This window comes from Leptidea sinapis, chromosome 44, assembly GCF_905404315.1.
Source record: "Leptidea sinapis chromosome 44, ilLepSina1.1, whole genome shotgun sequence".
NCBI classification, from domain to species: Eukaryota; Metazoa; Arthropoda; class Insecta; order Lepidoptera; family Pieridae; genus Leptidea; species Leptidea sinapis.
The window spans coordinates 6,301,453-6,319,242 of NC_066308.1; the positions used below are offsets into that span (position 1 = coordinate 6,301,453).

The 17,790-nt window shown below is 35.7% G+C and overlaps 2 protein-coding genes and 1 long non-coding RNA gene across 4 annotated transcripts in view; 1 reads left to right on the forward strand and 2 right to left on the reverse strand.

The window, feature by feature from the left end:
- Positions 1–868: 868 nt before the first annotated feature.
- Positions 869–3,878, forward strand: LOC126977295 (lipid droplet-associated hydrolase). Its single transcript, XM_050826066.1, has 2 exons — positions 869–1,154; positions 1,232–3,878. The coding sequence occupies exons 1-2, from the start codon at positions 974–976 to the stop codon at positions 1,936–1,938; spliced, it is 888 nt and encodes a 295-aa protein (XP_050682023.1). The 5' UTR covers positions 869–973; the 3' UTR covers positions 1,939–3,878.
- LOC126977299 (alpha/beta hydrolase domain-containing protein 17B) lies at positions 2,907–17,137 on the reverse strand. Of its 2 annotated transcripts, XM_050826071.1 has the most exons (5): positions 17,053–17,137; positions 16,339–16,971; positions 10,736–10,868; positions 8,627–8,744; positions 2,907–7,274 (listed from the first exon to the last, which is right to left on the reverse strand). In XM_050826071.1, the coding sequence occupies exons 1-4, from the start codon at positions 17,064–17,066 to the stop codon at positions 8,661–8,663; spliced, it is 864 nt and encodes a 287-aa protein (XP_050682028.1). In that variant the 5' UTR covers positions 17,067–17,137; the 3' UTR covers positions 2,907–7,274; positions 8,627–8,660. The 2 variants fall into 2 exon arrangements, with proteins under 2 accessions (XP_050682028.1, XP_050682026.1); XM_050826069.1 differs by having other exon boundaries at positions 16,339–17,131.
- The window catches only part of LOC126977335 (uncharacterized), an 89,048-nt gene continuing 74,164 nt past the window's right edge, over positions 2,907–17,790 (reverse strand). Inside the window, exon 2 of the long non-coding RNA XR_007732188.1 lies at positions 2,907–4,083. This is a non-coding gene — a long non-coding RNA (uncharacterized LOC126977335). The remainder of the gene's footprint in view (positions 4,084–17,790) is intronic.

The following is a 17,790-nucleotide window of genomic DNA, read 5'->3' on the forward strand; positions in this document are numbered from 1 at the left end:
TTTCTTTTTGTTCAGATCTGACAATGGCATCCATGAGGAAACTACAAGTCTTAAATTTGCTATTAGAATGGACGTGACAAATTTACGAATGACTCCATATCGCGCCAACCGATTTCAATTATTCTTTTATTTATTGGAATACTTATAATTGGATATACTTCAAAGGTTCCTGCCAACGAATTCCACCTTCGCACGACACGGCACAAATTAGGATATCATCCCCATCATCTGGATGTGTGGCGGCCCTCCACTGTCCGCTTTTCACAGGAGCATTCTTCCACGTACTACAAAGCTGTGGTGTGATGAGCTTTCTTGTGCGATGTTTCTGGGATGATACGACATGGGTACCTTCAAAACCATTGCGTATACCTTCCTTAAAGGCTGGCAACGTTCCTGTGATTCCTCTACTGTTGCAAGAGAATATGGGCGGCGGTGCACGCCAACACCAGGTACGATGGTTTGTCTTCCTTTTTCCATAAAAAGGTAGTTTGGTGAGAATTTGGTTAGGTTCTGATTATGGGATCCATGATAAAGTAACGAAAACTTCAATTCTTAGGAGCAAATTAACGACACTCGGCCGAGTCTTTTTATGCTATCCGGACATTTGAGTTACCTACCGTGACGTCGTCATGGTCAAGTAATTGTCGTAGTGAAATATGAAGATCAATGGAACTCAATAACGACTTATAATAAGGGTCCGACTCCAAAAATAATAATAATCGCGTAACTTGAATAAGAAATTAAAACCGCTTTATTCTAGAAAATAGAACTCAAGAAAACATGCAACATGTAAGGACCGTGCGAGCGAAAAAGTCCGAAGTCCGTAGTAGTAAAAAAAAAATATGTCAATAGAGCATACTAAATGTGTCAAATATTTTCAATTAAAAATTAATCAATAAAGTACTTTATACACTGGCTTATGAATAATTAATTTCAACTGCACTCTGCAGCTTTAAATTTGTATTCTAAAAACATGAGAAAAATATTTAAAACATTAAATGGAGTCAAAACGACTCTGCTTGTTTGGGGTGATCCATTTAATACTAAATCCCCCGTTATTTTATGTATAACTGGAAATCCAGGCCTTGTTGATTTGTACATTGATTTCGCAACTGAATTACATAAAATTACCTCTATGCCACTGTGCTTAATCGGTAGGAAAGTAATATATTACATATTGAATGCATGTTTAATGTACTAACGTGCATTTATTTAAATAAATTTTTCGCAGGTCAAGCTGGACATGAAATTTCTGATGAAACTTCAAACATTCTAGAAAACAATGAACACTTATACAGTCTTGAAGGTCAAATTATGCACAAATATGACCTTATATCCAAATATTTCGAAAAGAATACTAAGTTACACATAGTTGGACATTCCATTGGAGCTTGGTTGATAGTAGAACTGTTAGCCAGACACGAAATGCTAATTGAGAAGACTTCATCAGTAAATTTACTTTTTCCCACATTACAAAGAATGGGAGATACAATAAATGGAAAGTTTATGAATAATGTTGTGAGAAGATGGCATTCATTAATAATGTTTTTATTCAAACTTATCAATGTTTTACCTGATATTATAATTAGTTTCTTCATTAAAGTGTATATATTCATGCATAATTTACCTAACAATATGTATCAGAAAATTCACATTGCTATAAATCCAAAAATAATGGAAAAGGTCTTATTTTTAGCATACAATGAAATGGACTCGGTGTTGACTTTAAATAATTCAGGTATTGATAAAATAAAACATATAACTAATGTAATTTACAGTGATCGAGACGATTGGGCTCCTCTGCATTATATAGACAATTTAAAAGTATATGAACCACATATCAAGTTACAGATGGTTAAAGTGAACCATGCATTTGTTTTAAATTCATCTCACTTTATTGCCACCCAATTGGCAGAACTGATTTTAGAAAAAACATGAAAAATGAATGATACCATTTAAGTCAATATGAATTTACTTGTAGTTCTTTATTTATAATGTCAGCTCAAGGGTAAGACCTGTATATAACAAGTTTGGCAATACCACTACAGTCTACAAGACTATTATTTATTATTATCGGCTAACTATTTTGTCAAATCTATATTATTAAATGCCCTAGGGATAAAAATACTGTTTCAGTAGAGTTTCGATTATCCGAACTAATTGGGGGACATGTGTCTGAAAAAGAAGTTGAAAAAGTGTTTGAAAAACAGTTCTATATGTAAACTTCCTGTATTTATCTAATGATAACCATATTTACATTTACATATATCATTAATGACAATTATGAATTAAACAAAAAAAGTGCAATAATTTTGTAGTAAAACATTTGTACTAGGTACAATAATTAACACTTAAAAAAAATCTTCAATCTTCATCTGCCGAAGCAAGCCTACCAGTTTACGAGTGGTTAGGCCACATACTTTTTTAAGCACAGATATTTGATACTGGTCACTCTCAGCCTGTGTTCCAGACCAACCCAAGGCAATATCTAAACAAGTACATAAATGCTTCAGAAGCACTCATGTTTACATCGTAATCATTTGAACTTGTAGTTGATAAGGTGCTTGCAGTGGCGTCAGCCTTATTAAGGTATTCGGGATCGTCAATAGTTTAAGCATTTTAAATAGAGTTTACTTTGTATTATATAACTCATATTATGAGTAAAATTAACAAGTCGTGACAAGTGTGCGGGAGGCAGGAGAGAAACGCGCGGGTCGGGAGGGTGTAGTAGTTTGGATAAGTGGTTGTTTGGTTGATCGGATAATCAACACTCCACTGTATTAGATTTAAGATGTTTTTATTTATTTGTGATATAACTCTACAATTGTATTATTATTTAATAACTTTAATTTATTCTGATTTATTTTTGTAAATAATTCATTATGATATAAGTAAAATACTTTGGTATATGTGCACTTAAATTTATTAAAACATTACATATTTGTTATTGGCGATTGTAATAGTTAATATTATAAATTTATAATGCAGTCTCTAACAATCTTTGTAAGTAGTACAAGAATATTATTTCTGAAAATTTAACATAATATTATATAATCAAAAATCCATCTACAAAACTAAAATCATTAAAATAAACTATAAAGTACTACTACTCGTCAGCAGTTTGTCTATCATTATAAGAAATTAATACTATTCCATTACTTTTCTATCACTATAAGTAAGCATGACTATGATCATGTACAATTCACAGTTTAATTAGTCTAAGTACTGAGATATGATGTGTGATCTAAAACAACTTTATAACAATGGCACTACCTGTACAAGAACTAAAATACATATTACGATGTCAGGTTAATGTTTCTATAAATAGAATAGGGATTAGTCTCCGCTGTGATCCAACTCAATACCACACTACAGAGAACAATAGTTTTTCTACTACGGCAACTATTAGGTTTAGACTTGTGTGTGTGACATCTTGACACTAAAATTTTGTAACATACACTTCATGATAATTTACATCGAAATTAATAAAATACAAAATGCTCACTGATTATATGTGATTCCAGTGTCTTTCTTATTTCTTGTAGTATTATTTTTACAAACTTTTACTATGCAACCCGGTATTTTAGTTTCAAAGTTTAACAGAACATGTGGCATGTCAACATCACACATAGTTCAAGGCATAGTATTAGTTGCCGTACTTTGCGACTGCGAATGCGGTATCTAGTTGGAGCGCAGCGGAGACCAAACCTTAATCTAAGGTTTGATATTAGTATTGGTGGGGTTTAAGTGATATTTAATTTGATATTTTTACATAATTTCTTTTGGGTTTCTTTTAGTATTCACTACAAATATTTCATAATTATGTATAGTCTAAGTAACTCATAATTCAATTAATAAAATAAAAATCATAGAATTAATTGTCTTTGCTTCTATTATGAGTTATATGTCTATGATTAAGTAGCCATTGCACCAAAATAAAAATATAAATAATTTAATTGGAAGCCCAATTTGAAACACTGCACATCAAGGGTATGTTCCGATATGCACTGCGAGCACTGCACAGTGCTCACACTGTAGAAAAATTCGTTCCATTATGGACTACCAGAATACTACCGCAGTACCCTAGGGAAAAATATATGACGTCATAAATCGCCGCCATATTCTACTGAGCACTGGCGTTTTCGCGGTAATTTACTCGCAGTACTTTGATCATGTGATCAGTCAAAACCACTCGAGTGCCTAACGTTTTATAACCAATACCTACAGTTTAATCCCAGATATTTTTAATTTGACAGTACTCCAACAACAGTTTTTTTTTTAATGAACTAGAAAACTTTAATACACCCATTTGAATGATGCGTCAAAAAATGCGGCTGACAGTATACGGGATTGCGTTCCGTTTTAAATAGTAACCAGTATAACTGGCTATAAAGGAACGGCATCACAGTATACTAAATTGACGTCACACTGTACAGTGGTCGCAGTGCATATCGGAACATACTCCAAATCATTTCAAATTATAAAAAATAATACATTTAAAATTGTCTATATCAATTTTTACATGGACTTATTAAACAATACTTAAGTTGTGCCATTGCATTTGTAATAAACTACCAACCAAAGTACAACTGTAATCACTAACTATATTTTGCTTTAGCAAACGTTTAGTTTTAACAATGATCATAGAAAATCGTTAGTTATAACAGTGTAGGAACTAGGAAATTTTCTATAGTATCCATATTAGTAATATATGTTGATTATTATATGACCATTCTATATATAGTATTGTAATGACTTTGAAATCACTATACATGGTTGGTGAAGCTAAAACATGTTATATTTACCATTATATAAAAGCTTTTTTATATTAACCCCCTTATTCATAATAGTCTGCTAACTTAAAGCACTGCTAATTCGCACTCTGTCTTCTTCTATTGACCTAAGTCAGAATGAGAACAATATCTCCTAAGCGGCCGTTTAAAGTTAGCGGACCATTATGAATAAGGGGATAAGTGTTTACATGTCATACAAATATAATCTTAAATACAAATACAAGTATCATATTTAGATTTCCTTTATGCACAACCTGAAAAAAGTTTAGAATATCATGAAAAACACACTAATAAATAATATTTGAAAAACATATCTAATGTACCTATAATTTTACATAATTGAATTACATATAATGATATTATACAAGAATAATTTTGAGTACTAAACACTAGCGATATAAAAATTCATTCTAATAATACTCATACACAAAGAGAACACACATATCTAAACACATGACATAACCGGGCCCATTAGGACATGGGCACAATACAATCACAATATGATATACAGGGTGTAATTGTTAAGTGTGCACAGGCAATTATACTGTAACTATTACAGATATCAAAAAACTTTAAACTGATATCGAAAGCACTTTACCTTTAATGAGTAAAATGACAATAATAACTTATTAAAAATAAAACGAGAAATATCCAAAAAATAATACATTAAACACTCCCATTTTTTTTATAAAAATAAGGGACGAGACGGGTAGGACGTTCAGCTGATGGTAATTGATACGCCCTGCCCATTACATTGCAGTGCCACTTTGGATTCTTGAAAAACCCCCAAAAAAAATGCGCTCGTCACCTTGAGACATCAGATGTTAAGTCTCATTTGCTCAGTAATTTCACTAGCTTACCAACATATATTTAAGAAAACTGCTTATCAACTCTAACACAGTAATAAAAACTATCTTTTAATTGAGTAAAATTTATTTCTTAGTATGTACTAAATTTTGAATTCAAAGCAAATTCAAACTTCAATGTTCAAAGTGACATCCTTGTTGTGCGATGCATTTCTACTAATCTCATACTAAATGTATGGGAGTGTTTAATATAAATTTTTTGGATACTTATCGTTTTTGTTTTAAGTTATTCTTGTTATTTTACTTATTAGGTAAAAATCTTTCGATATCAGTTTGAGTTTTTTTATATTAAAATAAGGGACGAGACGATCAGGATGTTCAGCACAGATGGTAATTGATACGCCCAACCCATAACAATGCAGTGCCGCTCAGGATTCTTGATAAACCCAAAATTTCTGAGTGGCACCACAATAATTGCGCTCGTCACCTTGAGACATAAGATGATAAGTCTCATTTGCCCAGTAGTTTCACTAGCTACGGCGCCCTTCAGACCGAAAAACAGTAATGTTTACACATTACTGCTTCACGGCAGAAATAGGCGCCGTTGTCGTACCCATAAACTAGCCGGCTTCCTGTGCAAAGGAGCCTCCCACAAGTTATTTGATATCTGTAATAGTTACGGAATAATCGCCTGTGAATACCTACATAACGATTACACTGTGTATAAGTTTATAATCTAGATTTGAGAATTAGCATGTTGTCTCTAGCAAAGGGTCCACCGGGGCAGAGGTGTCTCTGTCCATTGAGGTACAAATAATTTTTTGTGAGGCAGTCTTGTAGAGGCGGCGCGGTCTCTCCTCGTCGTCGGAGTGCGCCCGGACGGGAGGGCGTGGGGAGAGACGTGAGGGGGCGGGGCCGCACGTGCAAGGGGGGCGCCAGCACTCACAAGCTGCGCCCGTCACGCCACACGCCTCGCACGTCACCGCCGAAGAGCGCTCCAACTTACCGCGCCGCCGCCCGCTCGTACTCACGTTGTCACGGGACGCTCCTCGCGATGTCGGGTTCCTAACCCACGGATCTGAAGCTTTCGACGAATCCAGCGACGCTCTAGTGTTGTGTCTCCGGGATGCCGTTTTAAGATCGACTTCACTCATTTTCCTCCAAGGGTCATTGATTACGGTGAGAGCTTCCGTTCGCAGACGTGGTTCGTCAGATAGCGCGTTGAGAGAGGCATCGGGCGAGGAACGCTCGCTGCGAACGACCCGCGGGTGCTGTGAGGGAGCGAGGCTGTGCGGAGAGGACGGCACGGCCCTCGGCGAAGGGGAGGAACTCGGAGAGGCGCGAGGTTTCTCCGAGTGCGAACGGGCGCGGGCTCCGGGAGACCGTCCCGCCGGTGTCACGTCGCTCAACGAACGTAGATGGATTCGTCGCCGAACTCCTACTGGGGAGTCAGTGTCAGTAATATTGATGCTGATATTATGTGTAATTGGTCGTGGACTACGCAATTCTTTCCCGTCGACAATACGATCAACATTGTGTGGACTTGAGGAGCCATTAAGTGAGTTTTTTTTGGGGCCGGCCCGGCTTGGCCCGGCCCCCGCTTGCTAAAGGAGTCTCTCTGTCACTGAACTCGAAGTCCCAGAGCTAAGTGTGGAAGCTGGATTTTGGTCTTCACCTGCAATTAAGTTAAATAGCTGAATTTTTTTGATGTAAGTAAATTTAAATCAAATTATAAAACAATATAATACCGTGTTGAAATATTCATGTACTATATTTGACACGGATATGAAGTAAAATGTGGAGAGATCACTAAAACTAAACTCCTTAGATTAAACACATATTATTAAATGTTGTCAACAACCTTTAGAACCCCTCACTTATTTATTATACCAGTAAACAAAATCCAATAAGCTAATAGCGACCATCAGATGTGTGGTGAGTCAAATGAAAAGGCCAGGATGAGATCACATCGCTGTCTTTTGTCCTAACAAACGCGGAAATTAGAATTAATGCCTTACACTCACTTAGTCACCCGTCAACTCGCTTCCTGATCAGATGTGCAAATTTGCCCCCGCGTCAATAGCGTGGTTTCGTTATTTATGTGAGTGGTAGTTCTAGTAGACTATTACCAAAGGTCGTAGGGAATATGACGAAGATTTTGCATTTCCCGCTTGATATGGAGTTGCTGTCGTGCAATGCTTTCTAGCGCGCTGACGCAGACAGCTTGTAGTAGGAAGTTTTATTTTTTAATGACAATAAGGGATGAGACGGACAGGACGTTCAACTGATGGTAATTGATACACCCTGTCCATTACAACGCAGTGCCGGTCATGATTATTGAAAAACCCAAATATTCTTAGCGGCACTACAATTGCGCTCGTCTCCTTTAGACATAAGATGCTAAATCTCTTTTGCACAGTAATTTCACTAGCTGCGACGCCCTTCAGACCGAAACACAACAATGCTTCCACATCACTGCAGAAATAGGCGCCGTTGCGGTACCCATAATCTAGAGGGCATCTTGTGCAAAGGAACCTCCCACTGGTATAGAATTAGTGGTAAGTGCTAGAATTGTTGCCGATGACTCAATGAACAGGCCGAATTATTTACAATTTCTGCGTGAAGAGCTGAGCGAACAGTTGAACTAGCTGAGTCTTCCTTTTCTTAGGTAAATGTGGTTCGATAATGACGACTGACATTTTTCGCGCGCCCTTCGCTAATATCTCCAAAGAGAGTACGACACTCGTCGGATCTCGCGAGGTCTTTAGTCCTGTGTCTTGACCTCAGGACGCCCGACTATTACCTTTAGGTGCATGAAATGAGAGTTTTCGATACCATTAAGTCTCCACACAATCTGCGGCTGAGAGACACTCAGCAAGTGGACATAATTATGAATTAAGTGTTTTTAGTACAAAATTTTCGGTGTTTAACCAATGTCTAAAGCAGGTGACTGCCCACTTTTTTAACATCCTGTAATTAATTTATAATTAAGAAATATTTCATAATTATTTATAATATATTATATACCTGAATTAGCGTGGCCTGGGGCCGTTAGTTTTTGTCAGTTGAGCAATTCCACTGAAACAAACCGTTTCAGCCTTTCCAAATATTGATTGAAAAGTTCGACATCATTGTGACCTGCACCCTGAAAGGAAACATTAATATGAAATTTAATCTCTTAAGAGAGAGAGAGAAAAATTAAGACTTAAGGCAAAACTCGATAAACTTAATTACTTGATTTTCTCGTGTCAGTATTTCTTTAAAAGTAAGTAGAAGGCACTTTAAAGTAACAAAGTTATAGATATTATTATGATTACCAATGATCTTCTCATAGAAGACAACAAAATCTTATCGAATTCACGTGTGCAATGAACAAAACTTATGACAGAGAGATGTAAAAGAAAAATTTGTATTTGCGCTGGTGATATCTGGTGGCGATAATCACCCATTATTCGTTTAAGAATACGTTTTGGTCATAAAGAATAGACCTTAACATAGGATACCAGGATGCCCTATTCTGGTATCCTACCACATACCACTACCTATCCTGGCCACAGTTAGCGCCACCATGGACGGCATGAAGGTCAGGACCTTCCTTCAAAGTCTTTCCAATAATCTTCGCTTCTGTAATGACTGTCGCCAGATGTACTCAGATGTGCCAGATTGTCTCACTGTACTGTGTACCCACAGATTTACTTTAGAGATTTGGTCGAACCAGTTTCTAGTTTGTAGGTTAGTGCCATAAATTTTGTTACAACTTTAAAACTTAATTTATTTAATTTCAATTTTAGAACGCATTGTTAAAGAAACTTGACTTGCAGTGACTACCTTGCACAATGTGGGTATGGATCCGACGGTCATTTTAAGGACACTTCAAAAGCTTTGGATCAGCCGTACGTATGTTCGCATAACGTACTATTGTTAGATATAAAAACATACCCTCTGTGGAAGACCATAAAAGATCGGGGCGGGCGCGTGCAGTTAGAACTAAAAAGGCTATTAAAGCCAGATTACAGACAGAAATGTAAGAAGATACTATGAATTCAGTGGCAGGAATCAGGTGAAACTTTCCTTTTGAGACAGAATTGAAAGTAGATGCTTGGAATGCGGCGGGAATCAGTTGAAACTTTCCTTTCGAGACAGAAATTTAAGAAGATACTTGAATTCGGCGGCAGGAATCAGGTGAAACTTTCCTTTTGAGACAGAATTGAAAGTAGATACTTGGAATGCGGCGGGAATCAGTTGAAACTTTCCTTTCGAGACAGAAATTTAAGAAGATACTTGAATTCGGCGGCAGGAATCAGGTGAAACTTTCCTTTTGAGACAGAATTGAAAGTAGATACTTGGAATGCGGCGGGAATCAGTTGAAACTTTCCTTTCGAGACAGAAATTTAAGAAGATACTTGAATTCGGCGGCAGGAATCAGGTGAAACTTTCCTTTTGAGACAGAATTGAAAGTAGATACTTGGAATGCGGCGGGAATCAGTTGAAACTTTCCTTTCGAGACAGAAATTTAAGAAGATACTTGAATTCGGCGGCAGGAATCAGGTGAAACTTTCCTTTTGAGACAGAATTGAAAGTAGATACTTGGAATGCGGCGGGAATCAGTTGAAACTTTCCTTTCGAGACATAAATTTAAGAAGATACTTGAATTCGGCGGCAGGAATCAGGTGAAACTTTCCTTTCTAGACAGAATTGAAAGCAGATACTTGGAATTCGGCGGCAGGAATGAGTTGAAACTTTCCTTTCGAGACAGAAACGTAAGAAGATACTTGGAATGCGGCGGCAGGAATCAGTTGAAACTTTCCTTTCGAGACAGAAATGTAAGAAGACACAAACCCCCTTATTCATAATAGTCTGCTAACTTAAAGCATTGCTTATTCGCACTCTGTCTTCTTCTATTGACCTAAGTCAGAATGAGGAAAAACACTCCTTAGCGGCTGTTTAAAGTTAGCGGACCATTATGAATAAGGGGGTGACTTTAGTATTTTTATGGAGGACAAACAATACGGGTCTTGTGATACTCTTGTAACACAAGAGCGTTTCCGACCTTATAAAGCGTCGAATAAAGTACATATAAGTATAGTCACATTAAAATTTCTTATCATTTAAATAATAAAATGTATTTATGATTACCTCAACCCACAGGGGTTCAACAGCACGAGGGCAACGTTCGTATATCGCAAGTCCATGTGAGAAGTCTATAACCTCATCTTCAGTTCCATGTATGACAAGGACTGGAGAAGTCACTTTGGGTATTTTGTCAATGCTGCAAACAGTTTTCCAATAGTTAATTTTGAATGTTATGTCTTATTGTTAGCAGTAGATAATCTTTTGCGTATTTATTTCAAATTCAAATATTTTTATTCAAAATAGGATTCAAATTCACTAATTGAACCTCAAAAACTACCACCCATTCAAAATAGACTGCGAAGAACGGGCGCAAGAAACTCAGCGGGCCTTTTTTTAAATATGGATGACAATATATCGTTCAATAAGCATTTATATTTAAAGAGCCCGAGGGTGCCCACTTCATTACCAGTCTGTGGTATCATTAATAAAATCATTTATATTATAATAGCCGATCCCACACAAACGTTTTTTAACAATTCTTTTAAATTTTGTAACACATTTGTTTTGTATATTTTCTGGGATCATATTGTAAGTCATATACATCGCCCAATAAAAGACTTACTAACTCGACTTAACCGAGAAGTAGGCATAACAATATGTTTGTTCCTCGTGTTAACATTATGATTGTCACAGTTTCTAGTAAATCCCTTACTTAAAGAGCATTATCAGGAATATATTGTAATGCAACATTCAAAATGATTATTTCTTTAAATGTTGTCTTATAATGATTCTTTAGGACCGAGTAAGTAGTGCGAATAGCCCTTTTCTGCAGCATAGAGATTTTATTAATATCGGCTGCACTGCTTTACTTCAATGTATCGGTAGATATAGAAACCAAACTGGATATTATGATAAGATTTTCTTATCATAGAAAAATATGATCATTAAATAATATCAAGGGAGAGTGTTGCATATTATATATGAAACAACCAGTTTGTTTCTACAGCAACGGTTTATTGTTCATAATGGTGTTTCTTATGTTAGGTATTTGAAAGACCTTCACACCCTAACAGACTTTTACGACGCTGTTTTTAGACTAGACTTCGTTTCCGCACAATGGATCGATACCGAAATAATGCTCATACCTAGAGCAGGCAAAGACCCGGATAATCGAAAAATACACTAATCATTACAATGCAGTGCCGCTCAGGATTTTTGAAAAGTCCAAAAATTCTGAGCGGCACTACAATTGCGCTTGTCACCTTGAGAAATAAGATGTTCAGTCTCATTTGCCCAGTAATTTCACTAGCTACCGGGATGAAGGTTTTCTGTACAAAGTTATTACTTTTATTAAATTATGGATTACAAGACATTATAGCTTTGGTCCGCTAAGCCTTTGATCTAGAGCACCGGCACGGAACGCCAGAGGTCGTGGGTTCGAATCCCGCATCGTTCATAAAATTTTGTTTTTCAAATTTTATTTGTGTATTAATCCTAGAAGTGAGGGTTATCACTTTAAAAAACATAACATATTGTTTAGATTAACAAGAGCGACATCTCAAGTCAATTTCCTAATATGCAAATATTGGGGGTTGAGCAGGTTATCAACTGTAAAGTAGATCCTGTAGATGAAGCCACAATCTGAGAGTTGAACAAAGCAAACAGAATTTTATAACGAGGTGGTACTCGAACGGTTAGCTCAGTTGGTTAGAGCACCGGCACGGAACGCCGGAGGTCGTGGGTTCGAATCCCGCATCGTTCATAAAATTTTATTTTTCAAATTTTATTTGTGTATTAATCCTAGAAGTGAGGGTTATCGCTTTAAAAACATAACATATTGTTTAGCCTTTGATCTATCAACTACTAAAGATTAATCTTAGTGTGAAGTTTTGCTGACGATGCACCTCTCATAGCTATCAATTATTATCATGCATAAAAATATTTGTGTAGTAGTGACCAAAAAAGCTAAAGTGACAAACATTTAAGCCTTAGATAATTTATGTCTAGATAGTCTCTTGCTGTTAGACAACCGATAAAAGCAGGCCAGGAATATTAGTTTAGTGTGCGTGACAAGCTACGTCTTACACTCGCGTTTTGTATGACACCTTGCGTTAGTGTGCGTGAATTGCTCTAAACAGAGGTTAGTTCTAAAGTCAATTTTTTCGACGCTTCTGTCATAGTTTATCTAGACGTTTAGATGATCTAAGATTTAAATATTCAGAAATAGGTACAGTTTCAATTAGATTTTCGTTTTACTACACCACATTAAGTTTTGGAGCGCTTTCCCACTACGACTATTTCTAACGGTTGACGGAAAGAAATCGGACGACAGAAGCCGGATCTAGTGCGTAAACCACCATAGAAATAATTCTACGAGTACAACGGACCGTATTTTGTGTGCTTCTGGTAATCTACCAAGACACCAAATCTAAATATCTTTTTTGAAGAAATTTAGTAAAATTTATAAACCATTATTCTTTTGCCATGAAAAAATTTATACTTAACAGGCGATAATGGATAATGTTACTATGTAAGAGTTATCTGTTTACACAGTACATCGATGCATAACAATATAATTAAAATTGATAGAAGCCAATTATGATATTATATGTATGAAATGTAAATAATAATAAATGATAGCTGTTGCAGTAAATTAACTTATGACAGAGAGAGAAAGAATACTGGATTATTTCAAATTATAAAACCACTGCAATCCATAATATTAAATTCTAAAATATTCCCTTTATTTTTAATTTACTATTTCCAATTACAAAAAAATCCTGGAGAATCCATCCCTGGACATCCACAATTAGGATCTGTACCGATTGATGGATGATTTGGCTGCCCTACATACTTTGTAGCCGGCAGAACTGTAGATATAAGGCTAAAAAGCATAAGGCTCAAACCAACCTCCTTCATATTCGCCGTGGACTTCTGTAAATTCAGGGAGCCTCAATCTAATCGCAATAATATTAATGTCTCCTACAGGGGGTATAAATGGAGCACTCTATTTTACCATACACTAGTATACGTTTTGTCAGGGTAGATGAGAACAGATTCTCAACTTTCTACGAATCCTTAAAGAACAGGGTCTATTCGTTCTCTGGCTGCGCGTAGATTGTGATAACCATGCGCCAACATAACGCGATGCCTTTATAGGCCCTATAGTGATAACGCAAAGACTGACCGGATCCTTGAGTGTTCTATGTTGGAGTTGATCCGATTCTAGTAGATCGAAATCGCGATACTTAGCGATTTCATAGTGTGGTGTACTAATACCTTTAAATCACTTTCTGAATACCTTTAAATCAGTGACACACATTGGGCCAACATCTCATGGTATACCATCAATGAGAGCTGCAACAAACTTGTGTTTGAAATTGGGACTATGCTGTGAATAGTCTTGGAATGGGGCTGGTAATATTTAGTCCAGTTCAATATTAAAACACAAGTATATATGTTCGCAAACTTAAAAGCTTCCCTTTGTGGTATACCCTCAATTTGAGATTACACATCTTGTATAGGCATACTCAATGTTGTTATATTAAATGAAGTTTAAAAAAAGAAAAGCCAATTACTGGAGATGAGAGAGATGGAGTACTGTTCTCACCTTTCACCAAGTGATACCAAGCACTTCTTCCTTCAGTAATCTCCTATCGGCTTGATAATTTGGCATTGCCTAGATATGTGGGTTATTTTTGCATATATCGTAGGGGTGCTCAGGTTGATAACAAAAGTAACCAAATTCCAACACTGGATATAACATAAAAATGTGAAAGTACCCTTGCACCATTTTGACATCTGGTATTCTATATCTCGCATTTCGGGAGAATCTTCTTGCCTTAAGAGAGGCTCTCTTGCCCCCTGGTGTTTGCTTTTTGTTTGGGATATCAAATGGCTCAACAGTTTAGTAATAATAATGCTATGTATATATAATAAGTGGAAGACATTTCTTTTGCATCATCTAAAATTTTGGATTTGTAGCACAGGCGGGCAAAATAGTGCATATTCCTGCAGTTTGTGATTACTTATTTCATTTAACCATCTTTGGCAACCCTAAACATACTATTAAAAAATTTAATAATTAACAATAATCAAAACACAAATAGCGACTTCAGAGATTAGTCATAAGTTCACATATTGGTTAAAAGTATCATGTAAACATTGGAATATATTTAGTCTTAATCTGTTTCATTGACAAACAGACAATTAGAACACGTATACATATATGTAAAGAGAGAAATTAAATTACTAATATAAATAATTTTAAATATTAATTATGGAAATCAACTTATTTTCTTTATTCAATTTCAGTTTTCTGAAATCTATTCATAGTTGTCCGTTTAACGCAAGACTGTGAACTGATAGCAAAAAAAACACTAACACACTTCTATTTTAATATATTATTTTTCATGACATGGCATAAAGTTCTGAATAATTTAACCGTTTTGTTTCTCATTAAAATATTTGTTGAGGGAAATCAAGTCATCTGAATAAATTTACATAACATTAATTACTTCATACTCATAGCTTGCTGTAGTGCATTATAATATATTGATTTAAAAAAAACTTTCTCTCTCTAAAGTAAATGTTTGAGCGACTTCCTACCATGATAAATCTTACACACCAGTATGATATCATCAGACTACTTAAATGAATCATTTATTCAGATATAAATGTTTTGTTGATATAAAAACTGGGTAAAAATTTCTTAAATAGTCTTTTTCTTAAGCCTTCCAAATTCTGCAGTGCCCAAGAGCACTAGATTTTTCACATACACCAGATTGGAAAGTGCATTACGGCACACTATTCTCTCCCCAAGCTCTGACCTTTTATTTTGTTAATAAGGTTTTTGAATGGTCATATAGATTGTTTAAATAGCTTTCAGATATATTTACTCAAATCATCCTGATTATAAGCAATCTAATAATACACATAAAATAATACGCATTTGTAGAACATTGAGTGAACGACACATTATCGCCGATCTGAGACATACTGTGGCGATCAGTGATTCCCAGAATGGAAAGGTTAATAGCTTCTCTTAGTCAAGTGGTTAGAAACTCTGATTACTTAGTACTGGGTTCAAAGCCTGGTATAAACATATATTTATTGCAATAATTTTTAAATTACAGTTCTTGAGGCTCAAAACTTGACTTAAGATCTTGACACATTTTTATAAAAATATTAAAATTGTGAGCTGAATACAAACTTTTCCCTGCTTTATTACTACTGTTAAAAACATGAATAACTTATCTTACCGTAGTCACTACAGAATTACATGACTGAGAAAAGTAATTTTAAACTTGGAGTAACTTTACCGTGTTTTTTAATAAGACAGCTATGTTCACAATACACAAGATAATGTCTTATTTACATCCAAATAGAGATAAATAAAGCAAGTATAGCTGAAAGTCAAACTATAGATAGTTTAATCTTTGTATTATAGCATCAAATGGAAAACCAGTATGTGGGCCATGGACTTAATATTTTGGAATCCCTTTTATAATTATTGTAAATGTTTGTTTCTGAGTTATAATGTATTGTGTTATATATATTGCTAATGTATTGTGTGAGTAAATGTATTGTGAATAAAATTTCATGATAATAAAATTAACCATGTGTGTCCATGATGTGTGTATTGATTTAATGACTAGACAATTTACCTTGGAAAAGCATCGAAGAACCATGTCCTTTTTGTGTTTGGGAAAGCAACTCTCATGCCAGACATGAGAGGCGAATGCAGCACAACAGCACCAACTTCATAGCGAGCTGCTAGATCAACAGTTGGCACTGTACCAATACTCTGACCATACAGTATAATATTCTCAGGGCTGATTCCGTATCGAGTCCGTAAAGCTTGCCATGCCGCATCAATGTCTGCATACAAATTTTTCTCCGAGGGTTTGCCACCACTCACACCATAACCAGAATAGTCATAACTAAATATATTACAATTTATTCTAGTACCTAATCCTAAATAAAAACTACTCATTTGTCCCAGATCTACAGCATTTCCATGAGAAAATAATATTGTGAATCTAGCATTAGGGCTACACCTGACAAAGAGGCAGGCTATACGATTTCCTCTGGAAGTTCTCGAGTAAAAACCTTCAATATTCTCTTTTTCTCTTTCGGAATACTGCCATTCTGCTCGGTCAGTTAGTGTCATAGAAAATTTTGATCCAGTTTCATCAGGCGTGAATGCATACGTGGGTTCAGGAGGGAGGAACGCAAGCTTAGCAGCAATTTTTCCAGGGCATGGCGGACAACAAAACAAGCAACATAGTTCACTGAAACTTAATCCGTTCATTGTGATAATTTACTTACACATTTATGAGTTATAAATCAACACACTAATAAAAAAAACAAGAACTCACACAATATTAGCCATAGCGTAAATAAAATAAATTTCACCAAATTTGACAGATGGATATACACAACATTTCACTCAGCCATTTTGAGCGTTTTTTATTTTTTATGGCTCGGCCTCGAACAATATGATTATTGGCCGGCTGCACACTGGCCTTCATTTTTTGTGAAAATTTTTAATAAATAAACGAACAATTTAGACTCGAGACGAAGGCGACTAGAGAAGGGAAAAAGAGCCAAACTACCTCGTTGGTTCTCTCCATGCTTAAAGAGAACTTCCTATAAAGCTATAATATTTCTTAATATAATGTATATTTTATTATATTTCTCACCTATTTTAGAGCAGCTTTTATCTACTTACGAAGGAACCATCATATGCTTCCTAGTTTATTTGTGAAATAGTCTACGAAACACTGGCACGAGTCAAATCAAGCGTCAAAATGTTTTTTTTTTTAATCTTTACTTTAAATCACGCATATCAGATAAACAGGGGCTTATGTGTCAACTTTGGGCAATAAATATATTCACAAAAAAAAGTTCAAGGGATCAATGGCACCGAGGTTATAAGGTGTACCTAACAATCTTATTGGAGTACTTATCTGGGACCACCCTATCGTAATTTTCCTTACCCCAACATGTAAGGCTACGTTGGGATGGACTCCTAGATCCCTAGCCGCTCGTAACAATCCGATGGATGATCCTATGAATTAAATATGCAGGAATACCCTTGCTGTCCCGGCAGAAAA

Coding starts and splice junctions, on each gene's coding strand:
- LOC126977295 (XM_050826066.1), top strand. CDS start 974: ATGAGAAAAATATTTAAAACATTAAATGGAGTCAAAACGACTCTGCTT. Junction 1,155..1,231: donor TATGCCACTGTGCTTAATCG/GTAGGAAAGTAA, acceptor AATTTTTCGCAG/GTCAAGCTGGACATGAAATT.
- LOC126977299 (XM_050826071.1), bottom strand. Junction 10,869..16,338: donor TTCTTCGATGCTTTTCCAAG/GTAAATTGTCTA, acceptor AACTGTTTGCAG/CATTGACAAAATACCCAAAG. Junction 8,745..10,735: donor TTGAACCCCTGTGGGTTGAG/GTAATCATAAAT, acceptor GTTTCCTTTCAG/GGTGCAGGTCACAATGATGT.